The sequence below is a fragment of the Coturnix japonica genome, chromosome 3 (assembly GCF_001577835.2).
Source record: "Coturnix japonica isolate 7356 chromosome 3, Coturnix japonica 2.1, whole genome shotgun sequence".
In the NCBI taxonomy this organism is placed as follows: Eukaryota; Metazoa; Chordata; class Aves; order Galliformes; family Phasianidae; genus Coturnix; species Coturnix japonica.
This window is the reverse complement of record NC_029518.1, coordinates 94,906,080-94,932,081: the sequence shown is the minus strand read 5'-3', so window position 1 is coordinate 94,932,081 and position 26,002 is coordinate 94,906,080. Positions and strand designations below refer to the sequence as shown.

Sequence of the window (26,002 nt, the reverse complement as noted above, 5' to 3'; positions counted from 1 at the left end):
AGGTGAGTAAATTCTTTTTTACAGTGTTATCATTTGCATAGGGAGTATATTTCTGTTCAATCCAATGCCAGTAAATGTCTGCAACTACTACTAAATTCCATTTATTTTTGGAATGCATTTGATTTATGCTACATTGAGCCTTGCTTTGATAGTGGAGAGTTACCATATTTAAAAGAAAACATGACAAGATGCTGAGATTTAAAATGGATTCACCACTTTCAGTGGAATGCTTGTGTAAACCTGGCCATCCTCATCAAGGTGATGGGTTCCTCTCGTGTTTTGTGGTGTTATCTTCTGCCTCATAGCCATCAGGAATTCATATGGCTGCTGAGAATGCTCACACCGTTTGTCATCTTGTTTTTGTGGAGCTGCATTCATTGTGATGAAAAAGCCTTTGCATCAGTGTGGAATTTCATGTTTGCTGTAACCTGTCTGTGTATGGCAGTAGGAGTCTGTAGAAGGCTGTATCTTGTAGGATACCCATTGAGTGGAAGCTGGCTGGAAGAACACGGTACCTGATTTTGGAACAGGTTGAGATGGTGGGTGCCCCATCTTTGGAGATATTCAAGGTCAGGTTGGGTGGGGCTGTGAGCAACCTGACTGAGCTGTAGATATCCTCTTAACTTTAGCAAAAGGTGGAAAGCTTTATTTTCAGATTAAAAAGCATCATTTTCCTAAGATTCAGAGACAACCACAGAAGCACAAGTTGAGCATAAATCTTAACTATTAAATCTCTTCAATACTTGTGAATATATTTTGGAAATGGATGTACTCGTAACTCTGACACCGAATGATGATTTAAGCATTTCGCCATTTGTCAGAGAAATTCAGGTCCACTCGTGCAATGCAGCATCAGCAGAAAGCATTGGTGTGTTGAATCTGATGCTCTGCTACAAATGATTCAGTGCCCAGCATCTCCTCGTTGCTGCTGGGTAAAACAGAGGCTTGGTGGGAGAGTTTGTACATCTGCCCTGTGCTTAGAGCTTTTCATTGAGAGGTTAAGCTCACTGCCAGAACCAGGCCTTATTCCTCATTTGCTTTTGTCTAGCTTATACTTAACAGTTCCTTGTCTTTCCTTTTTCTTCTAGATTAAATGAACGTTTCATGCCTATTTTCCCCCTTGTTCCCCAAAGATAGTACTGCAGCATAGTTCCGGAGCCTCTCTGCCTTTTTGCTGAGCAGAGTGAGTTCTTTATGGCTCTCACTGCTTTTGCTCCAGCCTTTAAGTCATTCTTGTGACTCTTTTTATAGCAGGTCAATTTTTCACCGTTTTCTAAAACACTTGTTCACAGTGGAAATGGATTTGATATTCCAGCATTGGTCCCACCAGTGCTGTATTTAGAACTAAAATTGCAGATTCCCACTCAACGATCCCCTCTTTACACATCCAAAAATCAATGCAGTCCTTTTATACTTTGAAATTGGACTAGGAGCTCTTGTTGCATGGTTCTTGCCCAGCTTGCTGCTTCTCACAACGCTGGGCTCCTTCCTGGATGCCATAATTCCTCACTCTCACCTCTCTGAGATCCACCTTAGTTTTATGAACACAAGGTTTGCTTTAGTGGTCCCAGCTACCCAGAGGAGCCAGCAGAAGGCTTATGATTTGTTTGGTCCCTGTTCTCCTCTGCTCATCTATCTTTCTACTGATCCATGGCTAGTGATTTATTTCAATGTTATCTTTTCAGAACTTGAAAGAAGTAGATCCTCGCAACCCTTACCCACTAAGACTATTCAGATAATACCAAATGGGAAGTACTTGAACAGATTAGATATTCCTTGATCTACCTGTTCTTAACCTGCTGAGTATTTTCTGTCCGGATGCTGTACAGTGATGAAGTATTTTGTCACACGCTGTTGAAAATCTATTACTTTATCAATCAAATGTGTAATCCTGTCGGAGAATGAAATCAGGTTTGTGTGATACGGCCTGTTTTCTCAAAAATCATCATGTTTATTCTTGCCTCTTTGATTTGTGATCAGTTTAGTCAGATATCATCTTTCCATTTTCGCTTGGGATTGATGCCAGGTGAGTGCCCTGTAATTACTCAGTTCTTTAGCATGCCCTTTTGACAACTGTTGTATTTTCAGCACTTGCTGAAATACCCAGGTATTGCAAATGTTATTAAAAATGACTGTCAGCAGGGCTAAGACATTTAAGGCATTCTTGAAGTGGATACCCAAGTTCCCTCCTGAATTTGAAACCTGTTATCTACTAGAGGAAGCCATTGGGCTACCTTTGCAGGTAGTATGCAGTCTGGAAATGAGATCTTAATCCCCATAGGATGAATCTTTCTGAATGGGAAACACAGTTTGAGTCGTTCCATAACACCCTCTGCCACATTTCCACTCCTCCTCTTCCCTGGCAAGGCTGTATGTGACATTTGTACGTTCCAACACATAAACAGGCAGCTTGCAGAAAGGCTGAGGATAAATTGAAGTAGGTAAAATTGAACTTGGTGTCAACAAGTAATGGAACACTGTAATGGAACAATGCTTTCATTGGACATGGAAGTAAATAACTTATTAAAAGACGATCTCTTTTAATGGAAACAGAATGGCTACAGAAATTCCAGTGGGTCTCGAAGTCCAGCCTTGCTTTGCAAGAGCTGATTATTTTTACCTGCGTGGAGGGCCAGTGTTTCTGGCAGAGCATAATGAGCATTATGTTCTTACGGCTTCAAACATTTGGTGCATCACCTTCAGATTCAGTTCAGTGATCCTTCCTGTGATGCTGTCTGCCAGCACGAGGCCATTGTATTACAAATGAGGGGCTGCTTCGATCAGGTTCCCAAAGTTGTAGAGGAATTGGTACCTGTAAGAGCTATTATAAAACTGTTTTTCATAGGGTGGGGAAAAGGAATGAGCTGAAGCTTTTGTCACTGGTGACTTCTCTTTAGCTACAAGAACATGAGGAAAAGTCACTGATGCTGAGCAGCAGAGGAGGTGTGTGTGTTGTCTGTGGAGCACGGTGTGGCTTTCAGCAGTCCTTGATTGTAGAATCACAGGTTTGGGTTGGATGGGACCTGAAAGGCCACCCAGCCCCAACCCCTGCCATGGGCTGGGTGCCCCCCACCAGCTCAGGGTCCACCTATGGACTTGGGCACTTCCAGGAATAGGCACCACACTTCTCTGGGCAGCAGTGCCAAGGCCTCACCGCCCTCTGAGTAAAGGATTTCCACCTAACATCTGACCTAAATTTCCCCTCATCACAGTTCCTGCTTCTGTATTAATTGCTCTGCTTACAAGCGGTGTGCTGGAGTTTCCTGTCAAGCTTTTGAAAACCCAGGATTATGAGTGCTGCTCTCTGGACAGGTCGAGAAGGAGTTTGATGTCGTTGCCAGGATGAATCTCGCTGTGTGAGATGGGGTCTGAGCTCTGAAGGGAAGGAGATTGTCAGTCAAAAAGAACAGATGATGAAATTAAAACCAGCAGGCAGCCTTTCAGACCTTTATTGTAGAGACTGCCACTAATGAAAAATTCAGAGGCAGATTTGACTTGATGACAGCTCTGGAGCTTCCTTTTCCCAGATAGTAACTGAGCCAAAACATTTAATTCCATGTGTAGGGCTGGTGCTGATTTAAATGGAATTTTAGATGAAGAAAATTGGGATTTGTTACTGTATAAGAAATCTGCTAGCTGAACAGAAAGTACTGAGAGCTTCCATTGGACCAGCTTTTCAGAGGAAGAATGGTGTTTCTGCTCTGGTATGGCTGTCCAGCTTCACGTGATGGGGGATGGAAGCACTGTGCTGGAGACACATCCCATCACCTTCCTTGAGGCTGTTCCTTCTCTGGGCAGTGCCAGTGCCTCACCTTCCTCTGAGTAAAGAATTTTCTCCTACCATCTAACCTAAATCTCCCCTCTTTTAGTTTAAAGCCATTCCCCCTTGTGTCCTACCACTACCTGCCTGTGCACAGAGTCACACTCCCTGCTGATTAAAGCTCCCATCGTGTACTGGAAGGCCTCTCAGTGTTAATCCCACAGCTCTGGGCATGGGTGCTCACACCTGGAGTGAGCTGGGGTGTAATGAGTGCTCTAATGAGGCTGATCTGATTGCGCTGTGCTAAGCTCAGCCTTAACACCTCGCTGCAGTCTGTGCTGACTAGTGCAGAGTCAGACACCTTTGCATGTTGATGGTGGTTGCCCACTCCTTCCAGTTGTCTGGATCACTGCAGCAGGGTTGGCTGACACGGAATTACATGGCTTTTAGTAATCCTCGTGGGCTGTTCAACCACAGCCACTAAGCCCAGCCCACAGTGTTTAAGAGCTGCAGTCAAGCTCTTAAATACTCATCTAGATCTGCTCTGTAAGAACAGAAGACAGTCTCAATGTATGTTAGCTTATTTCTGTTGATGTCTATAACAGATACTGCCTCCTAAGATCCAGACACAATGTTCCACTGCGGAGGTATTTTGAGACAAGCTATATTTGGCTCATCTTTGTTCCCCATCCAACTTTACAGCTACCAGATGTCACCCTAATGAAACATCAAAGCCACGCGTGGCTGTACCTAAGTGCTCCCTGTAAGCAGTGCCTGGCGGTGGATTGTGGAGCTCCTGTTCTGCCATGGGAAGGAGTTCTGATGGTGGGGCATAGCAGCTTTCATCTTTCAGGCATCCTAACTTGCATGACAAAAGCAAAGAGCGACTTACTTAGTGGCATTTTACGATAAAGCTTCCTAAATTATCCTGAGCCCTTTTGCTCTTTGCTTCATAGTAACGTTAGGGAAATAGAGAGATAAAGAAGCAGTGGTCTCCATGAATGAAATCCAAAGTCCCTTTTCCAGAATGAGAATGGAAGTACTTGGGAAGCTGCTGAGCATTTAAACATTGTGTGGCAATGAATTTTGGGATTTGCAAGAGAAACCATCTGGAATGAGAAGCTTTCATCCATGGCTGGGATGGGAATGGAGGTAATCATTAATGCAAAGGTATCTCTTGGTGACTCGTGACAAAATTAATCCAATCTGGATGCTGAATCTAGATCTATAAATATATTTATTATAATATAACAAGAACTTAACAGTAAACATAAACTATATACAATACCATTACAGATAACCCTGTTTTTAATATTATTCACAGAAATAGCCAGTTTTGTTCCAGTGTGAAAAATGAAGAAATAAGCTAAACTGGAAATGTTGAATGTGTTTAAGTCTTGCTGACAGGCAGCACCTCCTTTGGAGGCAGAGACGCACACCAACATGAAATTAGTCCTGCCCCAGGCAGTTAGAAACTTGTGCTCCAATCTTTAGGTTCACACTTGCACCCTGTTTGACATAAATACTTTTAAATGACATACTAGTAGATAACTTCTTGTTGTGCTTATTTTTTTTTTCTTTATTATTTTTTTTCCTTTCTAAAGAATAAATAAAACAACTGCATAACAAAGGCTGGAACCTCACTGTCAAAATGAGAGACTTGAGTCGCTGTAGAGCCCGACTCAGCCAACGTGAGCACTTTTTTCTTTAAATACTGCAAGATACAAATGTTTTTTTTTTTTTTTTTTCCTTCTTTATTTTATAAATGATTATTAATAAAATAAGATGATTAGCTAACCATCTGCATCCATTTCCCCGAAGCTGCGGGCACACCTCCCTCTGGTATAAAAAGGCTAACGTATTTGGTATGAAATTCAACCAGATATTGACTGTAGGATCTCGCCCACACCCTGTAGAGGAACTCTTGCTTGAATTACCAGCATGATGTTTGGCACTGGGTCTGCAAAGGCAAGAATGGGAAGCTTTTTTTCCCCTCTACTTGGGAAGAGATTGGACAGTCCTTTGCTTGGGGCTACTTCCTGTTTGTTAACCTTAAGAGTCTTTCCCCTGCCCCCTCTCCCAGTCCGTCTCCCATTGATCCTTTTATGTATAAATTTATAAAGAATTTCCACATCACAATGCTCTCTGGATAGACAATATTTTAATATATATAAAAATATAACCCCTGTGCTGTGCATATACTTACAACTCTACATAGTAATCATTTAAAGTTTCTTATACTGGGCTTAAGTCTATGCATTTTTTTCTACCATGGGATTTCAACTTGTGTGTTTAAAATCTGTAAATAAGGTAAGATTTCCACACTTTATAAGGAAACATTTTTTTTTTTCCTTTAAAAAAAAAAAAATCTTCTCAGACTTTACATAAAAGGAAGAGATAGTGGCAGGTGCCCCAGAGTAAGGAATTTTGGTGGACAGCCGAAATCGAATGCGTAGCCACAACCAGAGGCAACTCCTCCTCTGCTTGTTGGAAATGTGGAAATCCCACGCTATGCTGGGTGGATGTCAACGTGATCCCAATCCGCAGAATTGAGTGCAGTTCAATCTGGAGAAACACCTCTGAATTCCAAACCATTTTCATGTTGCATTACCAGGCACCGAAACGTTTGCTCAGCATCAGAACTGATAGGAAAACACCAGGAGCCGCAGCCTCGTGTGTGCCCACACAAGCATCCCTGGGAGCAGAAATCCACACAGCCCAACAGACCTCTTTTCACCCTATTACGTAGAATTGTGTTACCAATGGCTCTTCTCCCCAGCCCCTGCCTCGTCCCTCTCCTGGGCTCTGCTCTAGAGACCTCCACATATCACCCGATGGAAGACTGACATCAACATAAGCCATTTGTCACACAACATTTCTCTCAGTCATTGGTATTGAAAAGCATGTATTTGTTTAAAAACAAATGTAGGAATCAAAGTGGTAAGGACACTTTGACCTATCAAATAGATTGATGCCTAAAGTGTAATAGTAAAACTAATCTGCATGGTTATTTTCAGAATCAAGCTTGAGCTCTAGAAGTAAAATGCAGATTATTATTATTATTTTTTCCTCTCTTCCCCAGCTTAAAAAATATGTGAAATTCTATTGCACCTGGGTTGCCCAAAAGCCGACGTCCAGAACAAGTGCCACTATAACATCTAGTGACACACTTGTATTCTTAAGTTACAATATCTTACATAGCACGGAGCTCTCTGCTCCTCGTTCACCAAAAGGTGAGGATGATTTTTCTACATTCAATGTAGACACTATTCAAGACTTAAGAGCAATGTGTTCGCTGGCTGGCTTTGCTGCTTTTGTGATGAGTAGCCGTATCCTCTTTGCCTGCTTTCAACAGGTACAAGCAGTTCTCCGTACAACTCCTCTCTCTGTCAGCCGCTCTGAATGTACTTCTTGATAACTACGCAGCCGTGTCGAAAAACAGGGCACGGCATGTTTGGGAGAAGTGTCCAGGTGTTTGTTTTAGGATCGTAGGCTTCCATGTTGCCCAGGGCAGGTCCCTCGCTGCTAACGATCCCTCCGGTGGCGTATATCTTTCCATCGAGAACCACAGCGCTGTAGTTTTTATTTTTAAAAGAAGAAAGTTGCAGTTAGTCATCCACCAAACAGTTATTTTTATGCTTTAACAGCCCCAAGTGTTGCTGAACAATGGATAAACCATGAATGCATTTCTTATTCATATGAAGCTGCACGGGTATTTCTCTTCGCTTTCCCTCTCCTAAATAAATCCTTTTCATGTTCCTTCTAGGTGAGTAAGTGTCTGTACTTTGAACAACAGCTGTGAACTCTGTTGTGATAAGGCAAAGGGAAATGGTGTCAAGGTAAAAGAGGGGAGATTTAAGCTGTATATAAGAAAATGATTTGGTGCAAGAAGGGTGGCGAGGCACTGCTCCTGCTGCCCAAAGAAGCTGTGGATGCCCCATCCCTGGTGACGTACAAAGCCAAGTTGGATGGGCCCTGGGAGGCCTGAGCTGCTGGGGGTCAACCAGCCCACAGCTGGGGCTGGGTGGACTTTAAGGTCTTTTCCAACCCAAGCCATTCTGTGATGCCTAAAAGGCTGCTAAAATGGTATGTAGAGCATAAACCGCCCCAACTTTCAAAGCCCATGCCAAGGTAGAAGGAAAAGGGAGGCACTGAAGTACGTTCATCCAGGCAGAAAAAGAGGAAGATGACAAATTTGTTGCGGTGAAGAAGGGGGCCTTGATCTAAGAATCTGAAGAAGGGTGGTGAACCCTGAAGTCATAAGAATTTATGTCACTTGGCTGTTTTTGGAGCAGTGGGAGGAAGAAGAATGAAAAGTGACAAAGGCAGAAGCAAGAGTCCTTGAAGACCCCGAATGAATGGAGACTGCAACAGCACTGAAAAAAACCCAAACATTTCTGAAGAATGCAAAACTCTGATGTCCTTGTGAAGAAGCAGAGCTGTAGGTTAAAAATAAACCCGCGGTGGCAACAGCGAGGACTCAAATAAGCCTAGTCCCTGGGTACCACCAGGAAATGGGAAATAATGAGAATCTTGTCAAAATAACTGTTAATCTGAAAGGAAGGAGGAGGGTGAGAAAGGCTTGAAGCACTTGATTAGAGCCTATCCACAAATCAGCAGGGCCGGATGATACACAGCCCAGGGCCTTAAGGGAGTTTGCTAATGAACTTACTGAACCACTGGTAATTATTTTTGAAACGTCGGGGAGAAATTGGGAAGAACAAGGACTTGATGAAAACAAGTGTCATCCTGAAAGATGGCTCTGAAGAACAAATCCATTTGCAGAGGAGGCAGAGCTGGAGTCAGCTGGGCTGTGCTGGGGCCTGGCATCATAGAATCGCTCAGGTTGGGAAAGACCTTCAAGGTCATCTAGTCCAACCACAACCTGACCATCCTACCCTCACTAACAGTCCCCCGCTAAATCCTGTTCCTGAGCAATCCTGTCCCTGGCATGGAGGGAGTGCAGTCAGAGCTGCCCAGAAAACCCTGAGTGAAACCACATTTAGGACTAAGATATTCTTGGGGTGGGATGGAGGAAGGCCCAGTGTCAGGAATAGGCTGCAGTACAGGAACAGTTTTGTTGCACTGGTTCTGTAATGATGCGCTTATCAGTCCTCAACAAAAGTGAAAGAAAATGTTATTAAATGGATGAAGTCAACAACTTTGTTGGGTTAAGCAGGAAAATCAAATGTGTACCTGGAAAAAAACCACAAGAAAACACGCCTAAGATCTGGATGCAGAGTTATAAATAAGGGGAAATGGTAAGAGATAGCAACCTGGCGCCTGGGGTGTTTCATCAGTGCTGATGAATGGTGCCCACGAGGATCCTGAGCTGAATTGCAATGTACTGATACAGGCACATCAGTGTCTCACACCAGCTCAGAAGTCAACTCCCGACCGACTCTGTGATGTGCGGGAGCCTGTCTTGTACTTGCAGCCCTCTGCCCAAAGAAGCTAGAAGGGAGCACTTGGTCTGGGTGGGGACAGAGATGGGCAGAGGGAGCTCTGAGCCCAAAGGCCTTTCCAGTTCCTGCAGCACCTCTTCCCCAGGCTCTCTGTGTCCAAGGTCATCCTCAGCCTGGATTCTTCATTTGAGGTTACAGAGGGTGGGCAAACTCAGCTCTTATCCTCCACCTGGGCCACAGCTCTGCAATTAACCACTGCTGCCTGGGAACAGCAGCTGAACATTGCAGCCTCTCACAATGGTGCTGATGCTTTGGGGAAGAAATGGATGCTGAACTCTACCCTCTGAAAGACTGTATGAATTTTTAATAGTGATTAAAGTAGCTTCAGCCCCTTCCAAACAGAGTTCCCAAAGATAAGACTGGCATAGCACTCAGTGTGTGAGCCAAGCATGGGAGCTCCTCCTACTACCAAGAAATAGACAGTTCTGAAGCGTGCAGCCAATACTTACGTGCATAGGGGATGTGGAGATATTCAGGCATCTCCAGGGCTAACACAGGAGGCACTTAAGGTACTTAAGGTCAATTAGGAACTGAATCCTAGATTGCTGCTGCTTTCCAATATTAAGGCAATCACTGTTAATATCTGGGACTTTAGGGGACAGGAAACTCAAGTGGGCTTCAAAACCCTAAGGAAAGTGAGTGGAAAGGAGAATGCTCATTGCTCTCTCTTCATTCATTACTGTGACAATATTTCTTTTCTCCCTTCCATCCCATGAGCTGTAAAAACATCATTACCAAGGCTGACGTACAAAGAAAGAAATAATTACAATAATTAGGATGCAAGTTTATTGCTCGGTGCCATTAATCCTGAGAGATAAAATGATTATGGGTTGTCAGAACCTGGTCAGGAAAGAAGCTCTGCACCACATAACCTCGCTGCAGTAGTTGCAAACCCCCAGCAGCTCTAGAGCAGTGACCTCCCCAGCTAAAGAGCAGCCAGACCTGCTCCCATCCAGCAGCATGCCCCGGGTGAAGGTAATCGTCATCGGAATGGAGGTTGCTTTATCCATGCCTTCTGGGAAAATATGTTTCAGCATTTTGCAAATTATAGCCCTGCTTTCTACTCCCCAGGTAATTGCTGCTTTAGAGGCTTCACCTATCGACCTGCAGCCAACTCACCCAAGGTAACAGGGTGACTGCCCAAACTGTAAGGATAACAGGGGACCACACCATGACTGTCCCCTGATACAGCCCCCTCTAGTCCAGCCTGTCTGCTGACCTCCATGAAGTCTGTGCAGTGCAATCCTAAGAGCACCTCAGTGAGGCTGAGGTACCTGAAAGGATGGTGGGTGTCTGGCAGTCACTGGTTTCGAGTGCTTATGTAACCTCAACATCCTTCACATTTCTTCTCTGTCTTCCCCAGTGTGAGCAAATAGGTGGCAGAGATGATCCCTGCTGTGACAGCTGGCCATTCAGCAACTTGATGGACCAAATGAATCATTGGCTTTGCTTTTTAATCAGTATATGTAATCACCTGTGACCACCAGCCTTGCTGTCTGCTCTACTGCTCAATGTCTCTGTGAGCACTCCCTGTATCACACTTTGGCTCCAGCATGGAGCCTTGGCTTCAAAGCCAGTGGTGGACTGAGCTGCCATGGTTTGGTGGCACTCTGCCCATGGAGGGTGTTGTGAGCCCTCTGCTTTTCATTGATAAGTCTCCTCATGGAGTTGCCCGGAGAAGCTGTGGATGCCCAACTCCTGGATGTGTTCAAGGCCAGGATGGATGGGGCTCTGGGCAGCCTGATCTGATGGTGAGCTACCCTGCTGTGAGTGGGCTTTAAGATCCCTTCTAACCCAAGCTGTTCTGTGATTCCACATCAGTGCCTCTGCTCTGTGGCATTTGTGAGGCTGGGTGCCTGGAAGCTCCGGCTCCAACACATCTCTCTTACAATACTGACGGCATTACAACAGCACAAAGTGGAGGGAGGACTAGCAAAGTTTGTTCATTTTATTTGTTATTGTTATTTTAAAATTTCCTGCTTAGTCCAAAAGATCACATCAGCCTTATCAGGAACCGCTAGAATAGAAAAGGAGAAAGGATCTTGTCTTGTAATGTCTGGAGTTGTGAAAGAGATTTGAAGCGGCTGAATTAGCATGTTGTTTTGACCCACCAAAACTTAATATGTTCTGAGGTTGCAAACAAAGCTCCTCTCCTGCCTCACTTGTGCCTGCGTGCACAGGGAGCCACTGGTTTATTCAAAACAGATGCAGAAATGTTATTAAATATTATCAGATTGATAGACGGAATTTGCTTGGAAGATGGAAAAAAATCGCAGTGTTTATTAGTGGATGAATTTCTTTCTTGCTCTTGGTCTTCTGAAGGGTTTAATGGAAGAGGGCAGCTCTTGCTTCACCGGGGACTGTCCCGCTGAACATTTGTGAGATGGAGGGCAATGGATCGTTGTGCTAAGGATGCCGACGTGCCGTCGCGAGCTTGTGGCTATTTGCGGCCACTCAGTAGCCGGGCTGTTATGTGCAAGAAGCTTCAGCTCAGGCTGCCAGAGGTGTCAGCTTTACAATGAGATGGATAAACGAGGGTCCAGATTAGTCATGGGCAATTAGAAAGCTATCATGCCACTTCTTGGAGCAGGATTATTAGCGTGGGTGTTTTGGCCAAACTCCAGTTAGACTCTCCCATGCTCCGTGAGCACTTTCCCCTGCTAATGATCCAAAACCATTGTGTGGCATTGTTACTTGTTGCTAAAAACCAGCAATGTTTTATTCCAAAGCCTGCTGCACATCAGTAATGGCCCGAGTGCTCTGTATGTATCAGTTACGCCTTAATGCACACAGAAATCCTTCGTGTCACAAACTGCTGCAGCCATCATTGCTATTAGCCTGGTGTTGCAGTTCCCATCAGCTGTCTGCTGCACACAGTCCCAGCCACACATCTCCTTCAGATGTGCTGCAAGATGTAGGTTTTCCCTTCTGACCCAACTGCAAACACTGTGTTCTGTGAGAGCGGCGCATCTGCGGGCTCAATACGTGGATGGCCATTAAGGAGCTCTGTAATAATATCACTGGGGAACAGCTGCCCACATGAGCCATGTTCTGACCCAGCCAGCACCCCAGGTCACTGCTAACTTCGCAACGAGGAAATGAATCAACTGGGGGAGCCTGCAGCCAGTGCCATATATCAGCAAGCACAGGAGTCACCGTGCTTCAAGAACAAGGGCTTATTTAGAAAGGAGAGGAAAAAAAATAAAATATATCCACAAACAAACCCTGTTCTTGTTGTACTTTTCAGCCCCAGTCTAAGTTTTATTAAAGATTTCCATTCAGCAGAACCAATTCAATAAATCTTCCTGGTTAAGAGAGGAGGAGGAGGAAGAAAATGCTTTTCTGGTACCTACTGGGAATTGCTGGTACTAAATTAGCTGCTCTGGAATTATTGCTGGCACCACCACGCTGCCGCCGTTCCCCTGCGGAGGATCGCTGAAGCACACTTCTGTGTGCACGCTGCCTGCATTCCAAGCAAGCAGGATATGGAATTTTTAATGATACAGAATGCATTCTGTATTCTTTTTGCTTGTGGAAAAATAACCCCTTGAAGGGCAATGAAGGAAGGGACAGCCCTGATCCACATGGGGAAGCTGCCCAACTCAGGCCCCCACATACCCTGCAAGGTGCCCAGCCAAGACAGGGGCCATGGCATTTTAGCATGATTTACCCACTTGGCGGCATCACTCAATGGGTTGATTCTAGGTCAACACGAATTACAGGTGTTCAAGAAACATGGAGACGTGGCACTGAGGGATATGGTTTAGTGAGCAACACTGTTGGTAGGTGAATGTTTGGACTGGATGGTCTTAGTGGTCCTTTCCAACTTGAATGATTCTAATGATTCTTACTGACTTCCACAAGGCCAGGCTCAACCTGAAAGTGGGTGCTCAGGCTGAGCATGAGCTGGAGATCTGTTTATTTTTAGATTTTCATTAAGAGTAATTTAGCTGGATATTAAAATGGTTCCAATGGACCTCTCTGTTTTCACATGTGCTACACAGGGAATACCATGCGCATTTATCTTCTCTGTTGTCTAAGCAATCCCACTTATCATGTAAAAACAGTGCAGCTAAGAATAGAGGTGATACGGTCAAGATTTTCCCAGCAAATCTGGTGCTGTGTGATTCCTGTTGAGAGGAGATCAATAGCACGCGGTTAATTTTTAAGTTGTTTATGTTGCTGCTTTTAAACCATGTTTTTGTGATCCCTGTTAATGAGAGGAATGAGAAATCTGTAGACTCAGAGACTGAGGTCTGGAGGGACCTCAGCATGCAGCCATTCTCAGTTTGTGTATAAGGCCACAGAGTTTTCCCCAGGCAGCTTCTCTGTTGGGAGCACATCTAATCTTCTCATACAAACACCGTGGCCGTGTGCTCGGCCCCGATAGCTCACTGTCTGATTGCTGGTAGGGCACTGCCTTGCTGCAAGGCTCAGATGCGTAATGTCACTTTCTGTCCCTTGTAACCCACAACGCCTTCGTCTGCCAGACCAAAAGCTCTTCCACTTGCTCCCAGTGATTGAGTCACCTCTCAGCTTTTCTCTGATAAACTCCTTAAAATTCATACAAAAATTCATATATTTTGTGTGAAAGAGAGAAGAGAAAGCTGAGAGAGGATCTTACCCATGCTTATCAATATCTATTGGATGGCAGTCAAACAGATGGGGACAGTGACAGAAGGGGCAATGGGCAGGGACTGCAAAGCAGGAAGTTCCGTATGAACACAAGGAAGATCTTTACAGTTTGGGTGGCAGAGCTCTGGAACAGGCTGCCTGCAGAGGTGGTGGAACATCCTTCTCTGGAGCAATTCAAACCCATTTGGATGCTTTCCTGTGCAACCTGCTCTAGGGACTAAGAGGTCCCTTTCAGCCCCTATGGTTTGCAATACGGCACTGCTTCCTCTTCCCAACTCGTTCTCATTCCTCTGTTACAGCTCATATGCTACATCCAGTATTGCACTGACTTTTATCCACAGCACTACAGTGAGAGTTCACGTTGTGTAGCTCCGAGCAGACTCTGTTATGTCCTCCTCTGTGGCTTTCCAAAGGGAGCTTGGGCAGGTGCAGCTGCAATTGTGCTTCTTAAATGCATTGCTTTGCATTTACAACACCGCCGCTAGCTTGAGACTGCCTAACTGGGACATGCAGATATTGCTCATCCTGTAATATTTGTAACCCCACCAAATGTTACACCACCTGCAACCTTACCAGGGGAGATTTTCTATTACCTGGATCGCTGGTAGAAATATTACCTAGCACTGAAGAAGATTTAATGCTTGTTGCTGATGGCCTTTCTCAATGATATCTTCTCATTAACAACTACATTTTGAGATCTGTCAGTGAAGCAGATTTAATCTCTCTAATGTGTGCCTTGTTAATTCCATGTAATACCAGCCAAATACCTGGGAGAAATCGCAGTATATTACAGCTCCACAGTTGTCTTGAGCAGCCAGGCGTGTTTTATTAAAAAACAAAACAAAGAACCCAACTCCCACCCCAAAACTGAAAGATAGAAGGTTTGCCTGACAAAGCCCCGTTTTCCAGGAAAACACATTGATTGCTGTTCCCTTAATTATTACCATCCAGTTATCTGATGAAGAAATCCCAAATTAACCACTCTGTTATCCTGCACAGGACCAACATGAGGCTAAATGAGAGACTGCTTAGCCTGCTGCTTGGCAAAATGAACTGCCACACTAAAAACCTGCCTTTCACCTTTTTCAAAACACGGAAAATGCTTCAGCAGGGCCCTGACCCACCTGAATCCCCCTGAACTGTAAGAGCTGTTACAAATCAACAGCGGTGGTTCAAACAGCTTCTCAGCTAAGTCCATAAAGGGGTCTGGGTGTATAGCGACCCGCATATCATGGAACCAAAGCTGCTTGTTTCTGTCCAAATGCAAGCACAAAATATCCATCGGATCATTCAGTTTGACTCTTCGCTACTTCATCAGTCTTGTCCATGAGGGCAGCTCCAAAAGTAATGCCTCCTGTTTCATTATGTTGGCCCACAACATCAGAGGCAGATGTTGGTGGTATGGTGGTAGAGGTTGGACCTTCCCACCAATATCCCATTCAATTTTGCCTTGTGACAGATGGCAGCAGAGAGGCAGTCAGACGGTTACATTGCAACTCTGACTAAGCTGAAGGTTGGAACTTCCAGAGTCAGACCAGAGAAGAAGACAACCTTTCTCTTGCAACATGATAATGCCAGATCCTGTACCTGTTTGAAGACTGTAGAACACATTGCCACATTGCCAGTCTTGGCTGGATTGTTCTACCATGCTGACTGTATAATCTGGATTTGATGCTTTCTGACTTCTGTATGTTTGGGCTGATCAAAGATGGACACCACGGGCAACACCTTCCCAACAACAAAACCATCACAGCAGCTGTGGAATGCTGGTGCCGATTTTTATGAGTGTGGCATGCATCCTCTTTTTCATTGCTTGTAAAAGTGCACAGCTAATGGTGGTAGAAAAATAGTGTTTGGTAATTGAGAATTTGCTCTACCAAGTAGTGTTAGTGTGCTCTTTGCATTTATTGCAGTTCCCATGTGGAAATAAATAGGAGGCATTACTTTTGGAGCGACCTATGTATTTAGGACTGAGTAGAATGACACATTTAAGGCACTTCACTTTTTTTCTCCTCTTGGCCTTCATTACCCCATTGGTTCCCTCAGCTGCTTTCAGCAGCAGCCCGTTTTTATCCTATACCTTCTGTATTTGTTACTGCTAAGCTCCCATTTCCCCTATTCCTGCATGTATTGATTTAGTTTGTTTCTGTCACAGCTCTCATGTCTCCTTCTGCATTTAATAATTTCAGAAATGATGCCTTCTTTGGCATTCAGGATGTATGCACTGAACTATTTCTGTCAATGGTGACTATCCCACTGTACATGTGAGTTTCCAGTCTGCTATGTTGACAGCTGCTTTAGGCTTTGGAACAAAAAGAAGATATTTAAAAACACTGAAGTTACTTTTTATTGATGGATGCCATATTCTGCTTAAGCCAAGCCAGTCTGTTGGGAACGCCATCATGGTGCTGAAGTGGCAGCTAACAGTCCCTGGTTATCCCTCCTTGGTCAGTCATGAGGTTTGCTTTCTGCTGGGTGCAGAACAAAGCATCCCTTCCTGTTAGAAACCTTTAGAAGTGGTCATATGAGATGCTCAGCTCACATTTCCTGGCTGGAATCACCCGCAGTTCAGCAGTTTCTCTTGTGGTGTGTTACAAACAGATGCCTAATTAACAGATATTTGTTATGTTTTACAGAACAGAGATGTTCAAAGAGCAGTGCGTCCCTCTCTCAGGTAAGATACAGGAATGGAACAAATGCACAAAGGTCTCTCGTGTTACATTTTACTGTCTGGAGCTATAATCCCCAAATCTTGTGACTATGGTTCTGAACTGGTGGTGGTGATGATATTAGCTGTACTCTATCCTTTATTTCTGGTTTTCAGTCTTTGAAGAAAATGGAGACTAAAGCAAAAGATGAAACCCAAGAGGTATTTTCCAGCTGTAGGACAGGTGTTAGAAAAGCCCCTGCATTAAGGAATGGGTTCCTGCAGCTGCCCCATGGACCCACTGGACACAACCCCTCCAACCACACCTTTGCTCAATGCCTTGAGATGCTGCTGCCGTGGAAATAAATACCAAGCCATCGCCAAGCACATGGCTGCCAGCATGACATGGATAGCTCAGCCGGTCCCCAGCACAGTAACTGCTCTGTGAGGGGCTGGTGTTAAGCACTGCCTGAGAGCTGCCAGCCTCTGCTCTCTGTAATGGGAACGTAACACTTTTGAAAGGGCCTTTAAGTCCTGCCAGTACCTGTGATGGGTGCCAAGTTTTATTTTTGTCTGCCAGTTTGGGAAGTTTGTTAAACCTGTGACTGGGATCAGAGCAGTGAGCCCGAAAAGCAATCAAAGATACATAATAAATAATAATTAGTATCAGTGTGTGGTGCTTATTCAGTATTCTTTCCTTTCAGGTCTCTGTTGGCTAGTTAGCAAACAACCAATCCCACATGATGGCAGTCTAATATAGCGTGTACCGATCATCCTCCGGTTACGCATGGCAAACTGAGCGAATCAAGGTGACTGTGGTCTGCTGCAGAAGCCCAAGGCATTGCCCTCCCTTGATCCATGGTGCCTGATATGAGGAGATGCAAGAACCACAGCAGTGTGCTGGAAAAGCACTTAGGAAAATGCTGCGACCCTAAACATGAGAAAGAGGAATATCCCCAGACGGTACTCACCTTTCCCCTTTCCCCTTCACTATTAGGCAGTATTAGATTATTTAGCAGCAGAAAATATTAAGGCACTGGTAATTCAATTTGAAGGGTTTTTCTCACCTGCAGAACTGCCTGGAGTGGTTCATGTTGGGGCCTGCTTTAATATTGCCTTTCTCTGGGTCATAGATGGTGGTTGCTCGTGCATAAGCTCCTCCAAGAATAAAGATGAACCCATTGAGAGTGACTGCAGGAGCATATTTGTTATCTGTCAATGGAAAGCAACACTGAGATCAGTTTTAGGCTCAGGTTTGGAGACTGTTTTTTATTTATACATTCCCCTTATTTATAGATAAGTCACGTTTCTCTAAACCTCCAAGGCTAGGGAAAGAAAAATGAGGAAACCTTTCCTGTTTTTGTTCTTCTCTCTCAAAGTTCTCAAAGGCACTTTTAAAGTTCATCAGTCCTTCATTCCCCAGTACACACCTCCCTCTAAACTGGGAAAGTACAATTATCCTCTCGCAAAGCCTGACGGAATCACTGTGAAAGCACCACTCTTACATATGAAATTAAGATGTCAAGTTGTTTCAGAAATTTGAATTGCTGCAAATTTTAACCCAGATGCCTCCTAAGCAGCCAAGTACAGAAGAATCCCACAGTGCAGAGTCCCACTTAATAATATTCAAGGGTTGATTCTCCTTTCTATTCTACTGTTGCTCATGGGAAGGTCACCCACACAATCCAAAAAAAAGACTTTCTGAGACCCGACTTTTCCTCCCCTTCATCTGCCTCATACAATCACCTGCATTTCTCTGCTTAGATGTGAGAAGTATCTCCAAACAGACCCGTATGTTAGCAGTGAACTGTGTGAAGCTGAGATGTGAAACTAAGATAGTGCCTTACCCTAAACTCAATCAGAAAAGATGCTTTAAAACTTTGGTGTTAGTGGAAGCATTATTAGAAAAACGGGTAGGACTACGCATAATTTATCAAATAAAATCCTGGTGATTTAATTAGTTGACTTGTCCCGTATGCTGCTATCACGCCATATGCACGTTATTAACCATGAGCCAGTTGGGCTGAAATTTCTCATGATGGTGCCTGTCTTAATGTGAAACAGTTTTTGTTTTTTTTTTTTTCATCAGCATTTCAGTGAAACCAACCAGCAGTGTCTGGGAACAAAAGATGGGGGAGCACATTGCTTCATCTGAGTGAAAATAGGCCGCACAATTAGTGCTCTAAAAATGAAGCCCTCTGGAACAGGCATTTCCTGCATGGTTGTCCTAATGTTAGGGGACACATCCTTTTGTCTTCCTACATGAATCCTCTGTAAGTATCTATAGAAGCATCTCCAGAATATGCAGATAGTTGTATGCTTGGTAAAGGGCAATTCTCTTGCACCACCAGCGGGGAATCAGCCTGAATGCAGCGCTGCTGGAGAGGAGGGCCCCATCCTTACAGTGCTTTCCCTTCACTGCTACCAGCCTCCATGTAGCATCCAAGGGCTCCAAGTATTCCTCCCAGGTCTGGGATCCTCTGACTGCTCTCTTTCACAAACAAGGAAAGCAGTGAGCTCAAACCAGCCCTGGTGGTTTTACTTTTGGCATTTTCATACCTCTTGCCTGGCTGGCATTGTAACCCTGGGCTTCTTTTATAACCATCTGATTCCATTAAATATTTAACGAGAGATTTAATTTGACCAGAGTTAAGCAAAAATTGCTGGACGTGTCCAGAGGAGCGGTAATTTCCTTAACTGAAAGTTAATCCTTTGAATTTACTAAACTGGAAGGGAAACAACATAATGGTTTTGTGGTGCTCTTCTGTTCCAGCTTGGCTGTGGTGTGGTCTGGTTTGGTTCTGGGGGAGGTGTGGGGCTGCAGCACCCGGCAGCACAGACAAAACACGTTATGGGGTAAGCTGGGCTCCTATTACACTCACTATCTACAGGCATATGTCAAAAAACACAGATGCATTAGGAAAATGTCACTGATCCTTGGGAACAGATGGGAAGAAACTAATTCATCCAGAAAATAGAACAAGGAGTATTCAGTTTCTTCTCGGTGCCACTAAGCCACTATAATTCATCAGAAAGACTTATCTGTCCTAACAACCCGTCTTGCATCCCTTTCCAAATCAGACTTGCATATGTGACATTTTTTCCAGCTAAGATACTCATCAGAAATTCTCCATATTTAATTATCACATTCTCCTGGCTGTTTTTTCACCCCCCATTCCCACCAGCGCTACTTTGCAGGAGAATAAAACTATTGCATTAGGAAAAAAAAAAAAAAAAAAGAGCTCAGAACTCAACTCCCAAATCTCACAGGGAAATTATTTGGGGCTCCCTCAAGGCAGAAACAGCGACTTCTCAGGAGACTGAATCACTGACTGCACGTTCCTTTTTGTCAGAGTAAAAGGGGGAAACCCCTTGGTTATTTTTATAGTGACATTTTTTTTTTCCTTTCTTTTCAAATAAGCAGACTGATACGCTTCTTCTTTCTTCTTTTGAGAGGCAATCGTGCCTGATTCTCATCAATTTTTCAAGGCACCGTCTATCTGTTGTCTTTGTAGTACTTCTGGCTTTAGCTGCGATTTCATAAGTTGGCATAAAGTGAGCCTGGGACTGGGACACAGGGATGTCCCTGCTGCTTCTTTCAGGAAGGGAGAATTCCACAGTGTCCCGATCTTGACGTAGATATGGCAGAAAGACACAAGGGTCACCCCTCCAGACATGGGTAGAGAGAAGGCAGCATGTTTTACTTCTCTTTTGTTACCATGGAGGCCACAAGTTTATACAGATATGGGGAGCTTGGAATCTGCCAACTGAGCGTGGATGCCTGCCTTCAGTCTGCAACCCTAGTTCACCTCATTGCCCTTCCCCTGTTGTCCTTTCCAGGGCTTGGTAACCTTGTGAAAGCACCCAGGAGGCTCCAGCTTTGGTCACTGATGGTCTGTAACATCATAACAGTGCAAGGTGCTGGGGGACCCCAATTTAGCAAAAGCATGTTTTTGGTCTTGGGTATCACATCAGCTCCTATGGGCCAGAGCACTGGGAATATGGGAACTGAGGCTTTGGAGGCACAACCTTCTTTCCCCTCCAAAATTCAAACACTGGGGCTGTCAGACACAGCAATCTACTTCAGGCTGGCAAATCTTAAATGAGATTTGTCCAAGACAGCAAGCATTCTTGAGATTAAAAGGCAGAGTAAATGTAAAGGAAATAATAGATAAAAGATACTCTTCTCTCCAAGTGGATAATATCATAACATCATTCTCTTTTTGCTGCTGCTGTAGGAAAATAGGTAAGTATTTCTATTCTTCTCGAGATGGGTCACTGCAGGAAGGGGTATGCACTCAAAGACAATCCTTGAGCTGTAGGTGCACTTCACATGGGGTTTATAATTTAACCTGCCAGTGTGCTCAATTCGTAACAACAGCGTGCTGTCCGTGATGTGTTTTGTGGCTCTCAGATCTCTTGGTACTTTATGTGGTCAATTACCATAGTTCTGCTTTCCCCTCCACGACTGCTTAAAGATCTTTTGTTGCCTTACAGCAAAGCACACCGTCAGAGGCAGAAGTGGCATGAAAACAAATGGCAGCAGCGTTAAATCTAGAAGCAAGTTATGAAACCGAACCAGCCAAACATTTTTAGCAGGAGGAAGAAATGCCAACGTGCCACCAGCCCTGACACAGCTCCAACCAGAGGTGTCCCTGCAGGCACAGGCAGCTGCAGGAGGATGTCAATTCACACGGTGAAGCAAACTGGAGAAAGGAGATTCATTAACAGAAACAAAATCTGCTTTTAATAGTAAGTATCTCTTCCCATCCCTGAACACTATGCAGACAAGCTCAAGAATGGCACAGCTGTGGATAAGACTGTATCCCTCAGCAGCCACGAGACTGCGGTCTGATCCTCCATGTAGCATGGGAGGCTGAGGGGCTAATATTGCAATTAGCAGCAAGGTCTCGGATGTCATCAGGCATGGGGCTGTCACTGTGGGGGAAGGATGTCTGCACTCTCTGGACTGAGAATGTAGGAGACAGCAGGCTGAGGAATGCCCTGATAGCGAAGTGTGCTCCTGGGGAGGGCCTGGTGGGCCTATCTCTGGAGGAGGAGCATGGGAATGATGGATTATGTATTTTAACCGAACTTAAGATGTCAAACAGAGCAATAGAAATTTGCAGATGCTGCTAACACCGTTTTCCATATATTTCTTGCATGCTTAGCTCTGTGGTTGTCCTGTTTTGATTGGACAGTGAATAGCACGAGGAAGAACTGGACACTTGGATGAGAAACCAGAAATGCTCACAGATGTTTGCCCTGTGTGTTCCCATAGTTTTCAGTAGGTTTTAAAACTGATTAGTGTCAATGAGGAAACACTGTTTTAAAAAAAAATTCAGAAGCATGGATCAAAACTTGTAATTACACCGGTACAGATACAGGCTGCTCAGAGTATCAGTAAAGGTGTATTTTTGTGCCTTGATACGAAGACATAACATGAACTAAGATGCAGTGACAAGATAATTAGGCTTACTTACAATCACCGGCTTCAGCATGCCTACAGCTATCTTCTTAAATAGGACCAAACTTAGGAAGCTGGGTGAGAAATGTATTTTTAGCAGGCTCAGCCAATGGTCTAGGTGCAGAAAGGCAGTTCACTTACTGTTGTAGGACTTTGGCTCAACAGCAATTAAATCCTAGCAGCTCCAAATGCAAGAAGAGGTGTGCACAGTGCTTTACCAGAAATGTGCAGCAGGAAAGGCCTGGGATGCTCCACTGTCTGAGTAACATTGAGCTGTGTGCTGTGTTTCTGAAGGAACATCCGCTGGCTCCAAAGATGGGGAGAAACACAAGTGGGGCAAAGAATGGGGCACTGAAAAAGCCTCCCCTCCAAACACAGATACATGTAACCAAAGCCTTTTTCTGTTTGCAGCATTCATGTGCAATGTTTGGTGAGCCTGGTTTCGTATCTACTGCTTTACAGATGTCCCAACCCCTCATGGCAAGCATGGGCTACAGACAAATAAAAACTGGGGCTGAATACAATGCTTATTCACAGGAGAAAGGCAGGCAGAAGAGGGCAGGGGCTGAGCTAAGTAGATGAGCTACTGGTCTCCACTCCATACTTCTGAACAGACAAGATTTCAGTATCCAGCCTGCTTCACCTCTATTAATATTATCCTAAAATGACCCCTCCCCTTGCTATGGTTGCTACCTGCGCTGCCTTGGGTGCTGGGTTCAATCACATGCCATGCTGCATTCAGCTTACTGACATTTGCAAAATACCACAGTGTCTTGAGCAGGTAACACCAGCCTAAAGATCTCCAGAGACCTCAGGTACTTTCAACACCTGCATCTACTGTTGCATATTTGAGCACGCTTGAGGTGTTTTTAAATAACCTGTTAAACCATTTGAAGTCAAACAGGTTTCACTGATCTCTGGAGTGATCTTAAACCACACAACTCAGATGTCTCAGGTTACTTAGCCCAGGGGGACACATTAAGAATTCACAAACATGCACAAAAAGGCTTTGAGGCTCTCAAGAGCACACCAGCAACCATCCTATCACCTCATCTCCATTATGTAAAAAGTAGTCCAAGCCTCCTACTTCCTCTTTCTTTTAAGTTAAGGTTTCCTGCACTGGATATAGAGTATCATGGAGCATCACTCAGCTCTTTGGGGACACTCTGCAAGCACAGGTGATACTCTGCTTCTTGTAGCACTGGTGGAATAAAAATGTGCTCCAATATTCCCAAAGCATTTTTTGGAGAATAAGAAGAGTCACATCAGCTCATTTTCCTGGGTCTCCACTTCCCCCACGTTTTACTTTATTTGCAAATAATCCGGCATTACGCGTTTCCCAACAAAGACACACAGCAGCTCCACATTTCATCACATGTTTTAAGCCTTCAGCTTACTAATCAGCTTTATTTGCACCAAGAAAACAGAAGCTTTGTCTTTTAACTTCGCTTTTGTGTATTTTTGTTAGGAAATGATAGTCCGCAGCCGCTATATCAATTGGTGACAAAGCCACCTCTGGATGGTTTGGATGATTTTTCCAAGCACGCGTGGTGTTGATGCCTGCTAGACAGTATAACGAGTCCAGGGAATGATTGCTTAGCTGCGTGGCTGGCACTTGTACTATCTTGGTAAGAAAAAGGAACACTTCTTTGCATAATGCATTCATTTTTGCAGTACGCTCTGAGTACTGGAAAACCTCATACTGTCAGTCAGTGGATTAAATGAACAGTGGCAGCTGTAGCTTTGTGATGGAAAAAGGCAGGAAATAGGTTTGTTTGCACTGCTGTATTACATAAACATGACTTTTGCCGGTTAACGCCCTCCCGCTGGGCGCTTCATGCTGCATCATATGCATGTCATGTTATGTTAGGCTGGACACAAACAGCAGCAAGGGAGTTGGAAAGCAGAAGTGCTGCCTTTGCAGGGGAGGCTCCAGCTGTGGCCACACCAATGCCTTGTGATTCCTTTTACTAGGAAACCCGGAGAAGAGAGCCATAATAATAGTAACAAGCTTGTTTTGGCTTTCTGAATGTGCTTAGGCCATGCTTGAATGCCTCATAACTGTATATGAGTCATTTATTACTTCCTACTCATACTTGGTCTACCAGGCTGAACACTCAGACCATGAGACCATATTTATCATGATGACGGGGCAAGAGGGAATGGCCTCAAGTTGCATCAGGGGAGGTTTGGGTTGGATATTAGGATGAATTCCTTCTCAGAAAGAATGTTCGGGTGCTGGAACAGGCTGGAACAGGGAGGTGGTGGAGTCACCATCCTAGGGGTGTTAAGGAAAGGGTAGATGTGATACTTATGGACTTGGCTTAGAGGGCAATGCTGATGGTAGGTCAGTGGTTGGACTAGGTGATCACAGAAGTCTTTCCCAACCTTAATGATTCTATGATTCTATGACATTTCAACAAGCCACCTCCAAGCAGCTTCTCTGCAATGACTGCATAAGTGCTGCTTCTTTGGGTGTTTGAGCACATCCAGATGGAAAGCTGCCCACAGCCATCCATCCAGTGCAGAGCATGTGCTCCTGGCGGCTGTTACCTGCAGGAATGTCCTTGTGAGGCTGAATGCTAAACCTTGCTTCCAAAAGCAGCCTCAGCTCTTAGGGTGCAAGTTGGCACAGAAAGCAAATAAACTGCCATCTTCTAAGCACTACTATCATTTTGGAAGTTTGCACACCTGAAGCTGGCTGGGGTAATGGAAAATCTGGCCTCTCATCTTGCCCTTTTACTGTAAAATAGAGCATCTGGCTCTATCCTGTGAAATGTTCAGAGAGCTCAAGGCATCACATACCAATAAACACAGTTTCAATAATCTACATGTCTTGGAGCATTCAGACTCTGGAGCTTGTGTGCTTATTGACATCACTGATATATCCCAGTTAAGAATGACCACCTCTTGCTGTAGGACAGGAAACATTTTAACAAGCACAAGAGTAATAATCCAATAACTGAGCAATGCTTTTTAAAGCATGGAGCAACACACGATGCTAGGATAAAGTTTCGCTGCACTTCACAGTTTTCTGGATCTAAAATTACTAGTTGTCCATACCTAATAACTGCTTTCCTTTCTCCTCTACTTTGAACTCATCACTTCTAGCTGATAACTAGCTGTATTAATGAGTGACAATTGCCTTCACTGAAGATCCAGATAATTGCCTCTCTGGTATAAAATGCATGCATTCCTGCCAATCTGCTACAAACACATCCCCCTCCCCACAACCCATTTGCTTTCTGCAAAGGCATTAAAATACCTGAAGCACAGAGATTTCTGTCATAATACGGGTTTACTCTGACAACACGATTCCCTTACCGATCATTGGAGACTCTATAAAACTCCATGAATTAGTCTGAGGGATGTAGGACTGCAAGACCCCCGCAGCTCGGCCGGCTTCGTTCACCCCACCGAAGACGTAGATCTTCCCACCACAGACGGTAGCAGCAGCTGAGTGTACAGCTTTGGGCAGAGGAGCGATGGTCTCCCACTGGTTGGTGATGGTATCATACCTACAACAACAACATCAGAGTGAGCTGCAGTGATGCAGCGACAGCTGAAGGCAGGATAGGCAGGCAGAGAAAGCAGGCTGGAATAAAACAGAAAGGCAGCTTGACAAGCTGAAGAAAAGCAGAGGTGGAAATGTATTTTTTAAGATCATACAAATTCAATGACTTGGTAAATAGTGTAATTAATGCCTTTTCTGAGCTTTTAAAACATTGATAAAAGCATTGAGAAAGCTAGTTCTATTTTCCGTTCATGCCTCTCAAATCTCATTTTAGTCCAAGCTAAAGAGACTCAGGACATCTTTGTTAAGATGTCTTCCACTAATTAATTTCTATTAATGACTGTACAATGAGATTATTCTTGCAAATCAGTGCAGTGATATCCAATAGCAACCGTAGGCAGGCAACTGTTAATATACTTCAGTTGTTCAGCTCGCAAAACAGATCTCACCTGCACTATAATGCGACACGATAGCTCTTTTTACTCCAAATAACTGACCAGAGGGGCACATTTTG

General features: G+C 44.3%; 1 protein-coding gene across 5 annotated transcripts in view; it reads right to left on the bottom strand.

Annotated features, from left to right (window-relative positions):
* Positions 1-4,978: 4,978 nt before the first annotated feature.
* The window catches only part of KLHL29 (kelch like family member 29), a 389,364-nt gene continuing 368,340 nt past the window's right edge, over positions 4,979-26,002 (bottom strand). For 4 of the 5 annotated variants that reach the window (XM_015859531.2, XM_032443407.1, XM_032443408.1 and 1 more), the window contains 3 exons: positions 25,299-25,492; positions 17,575-17,719; positions 4,979-7,333 (listed from right to left, as the gene is read on the bottom strand). In XM_015859531.2, coding sequence (XP_015715017.1) covers positions 7,150-7,333; positions 17,575-17,719; positions 25,299-25,492 — 523 coding nt within the window. In that variant the 3' untranslated portion in view covers positions 4,979-7,149. The remainder of the gene's footprint in view (positions 7,334-17,574; positions 17,720-25,298; positions 25,493-26,002) is intronic. The other variant, XM_032443409.1, reaches the window with a different exon arrangement.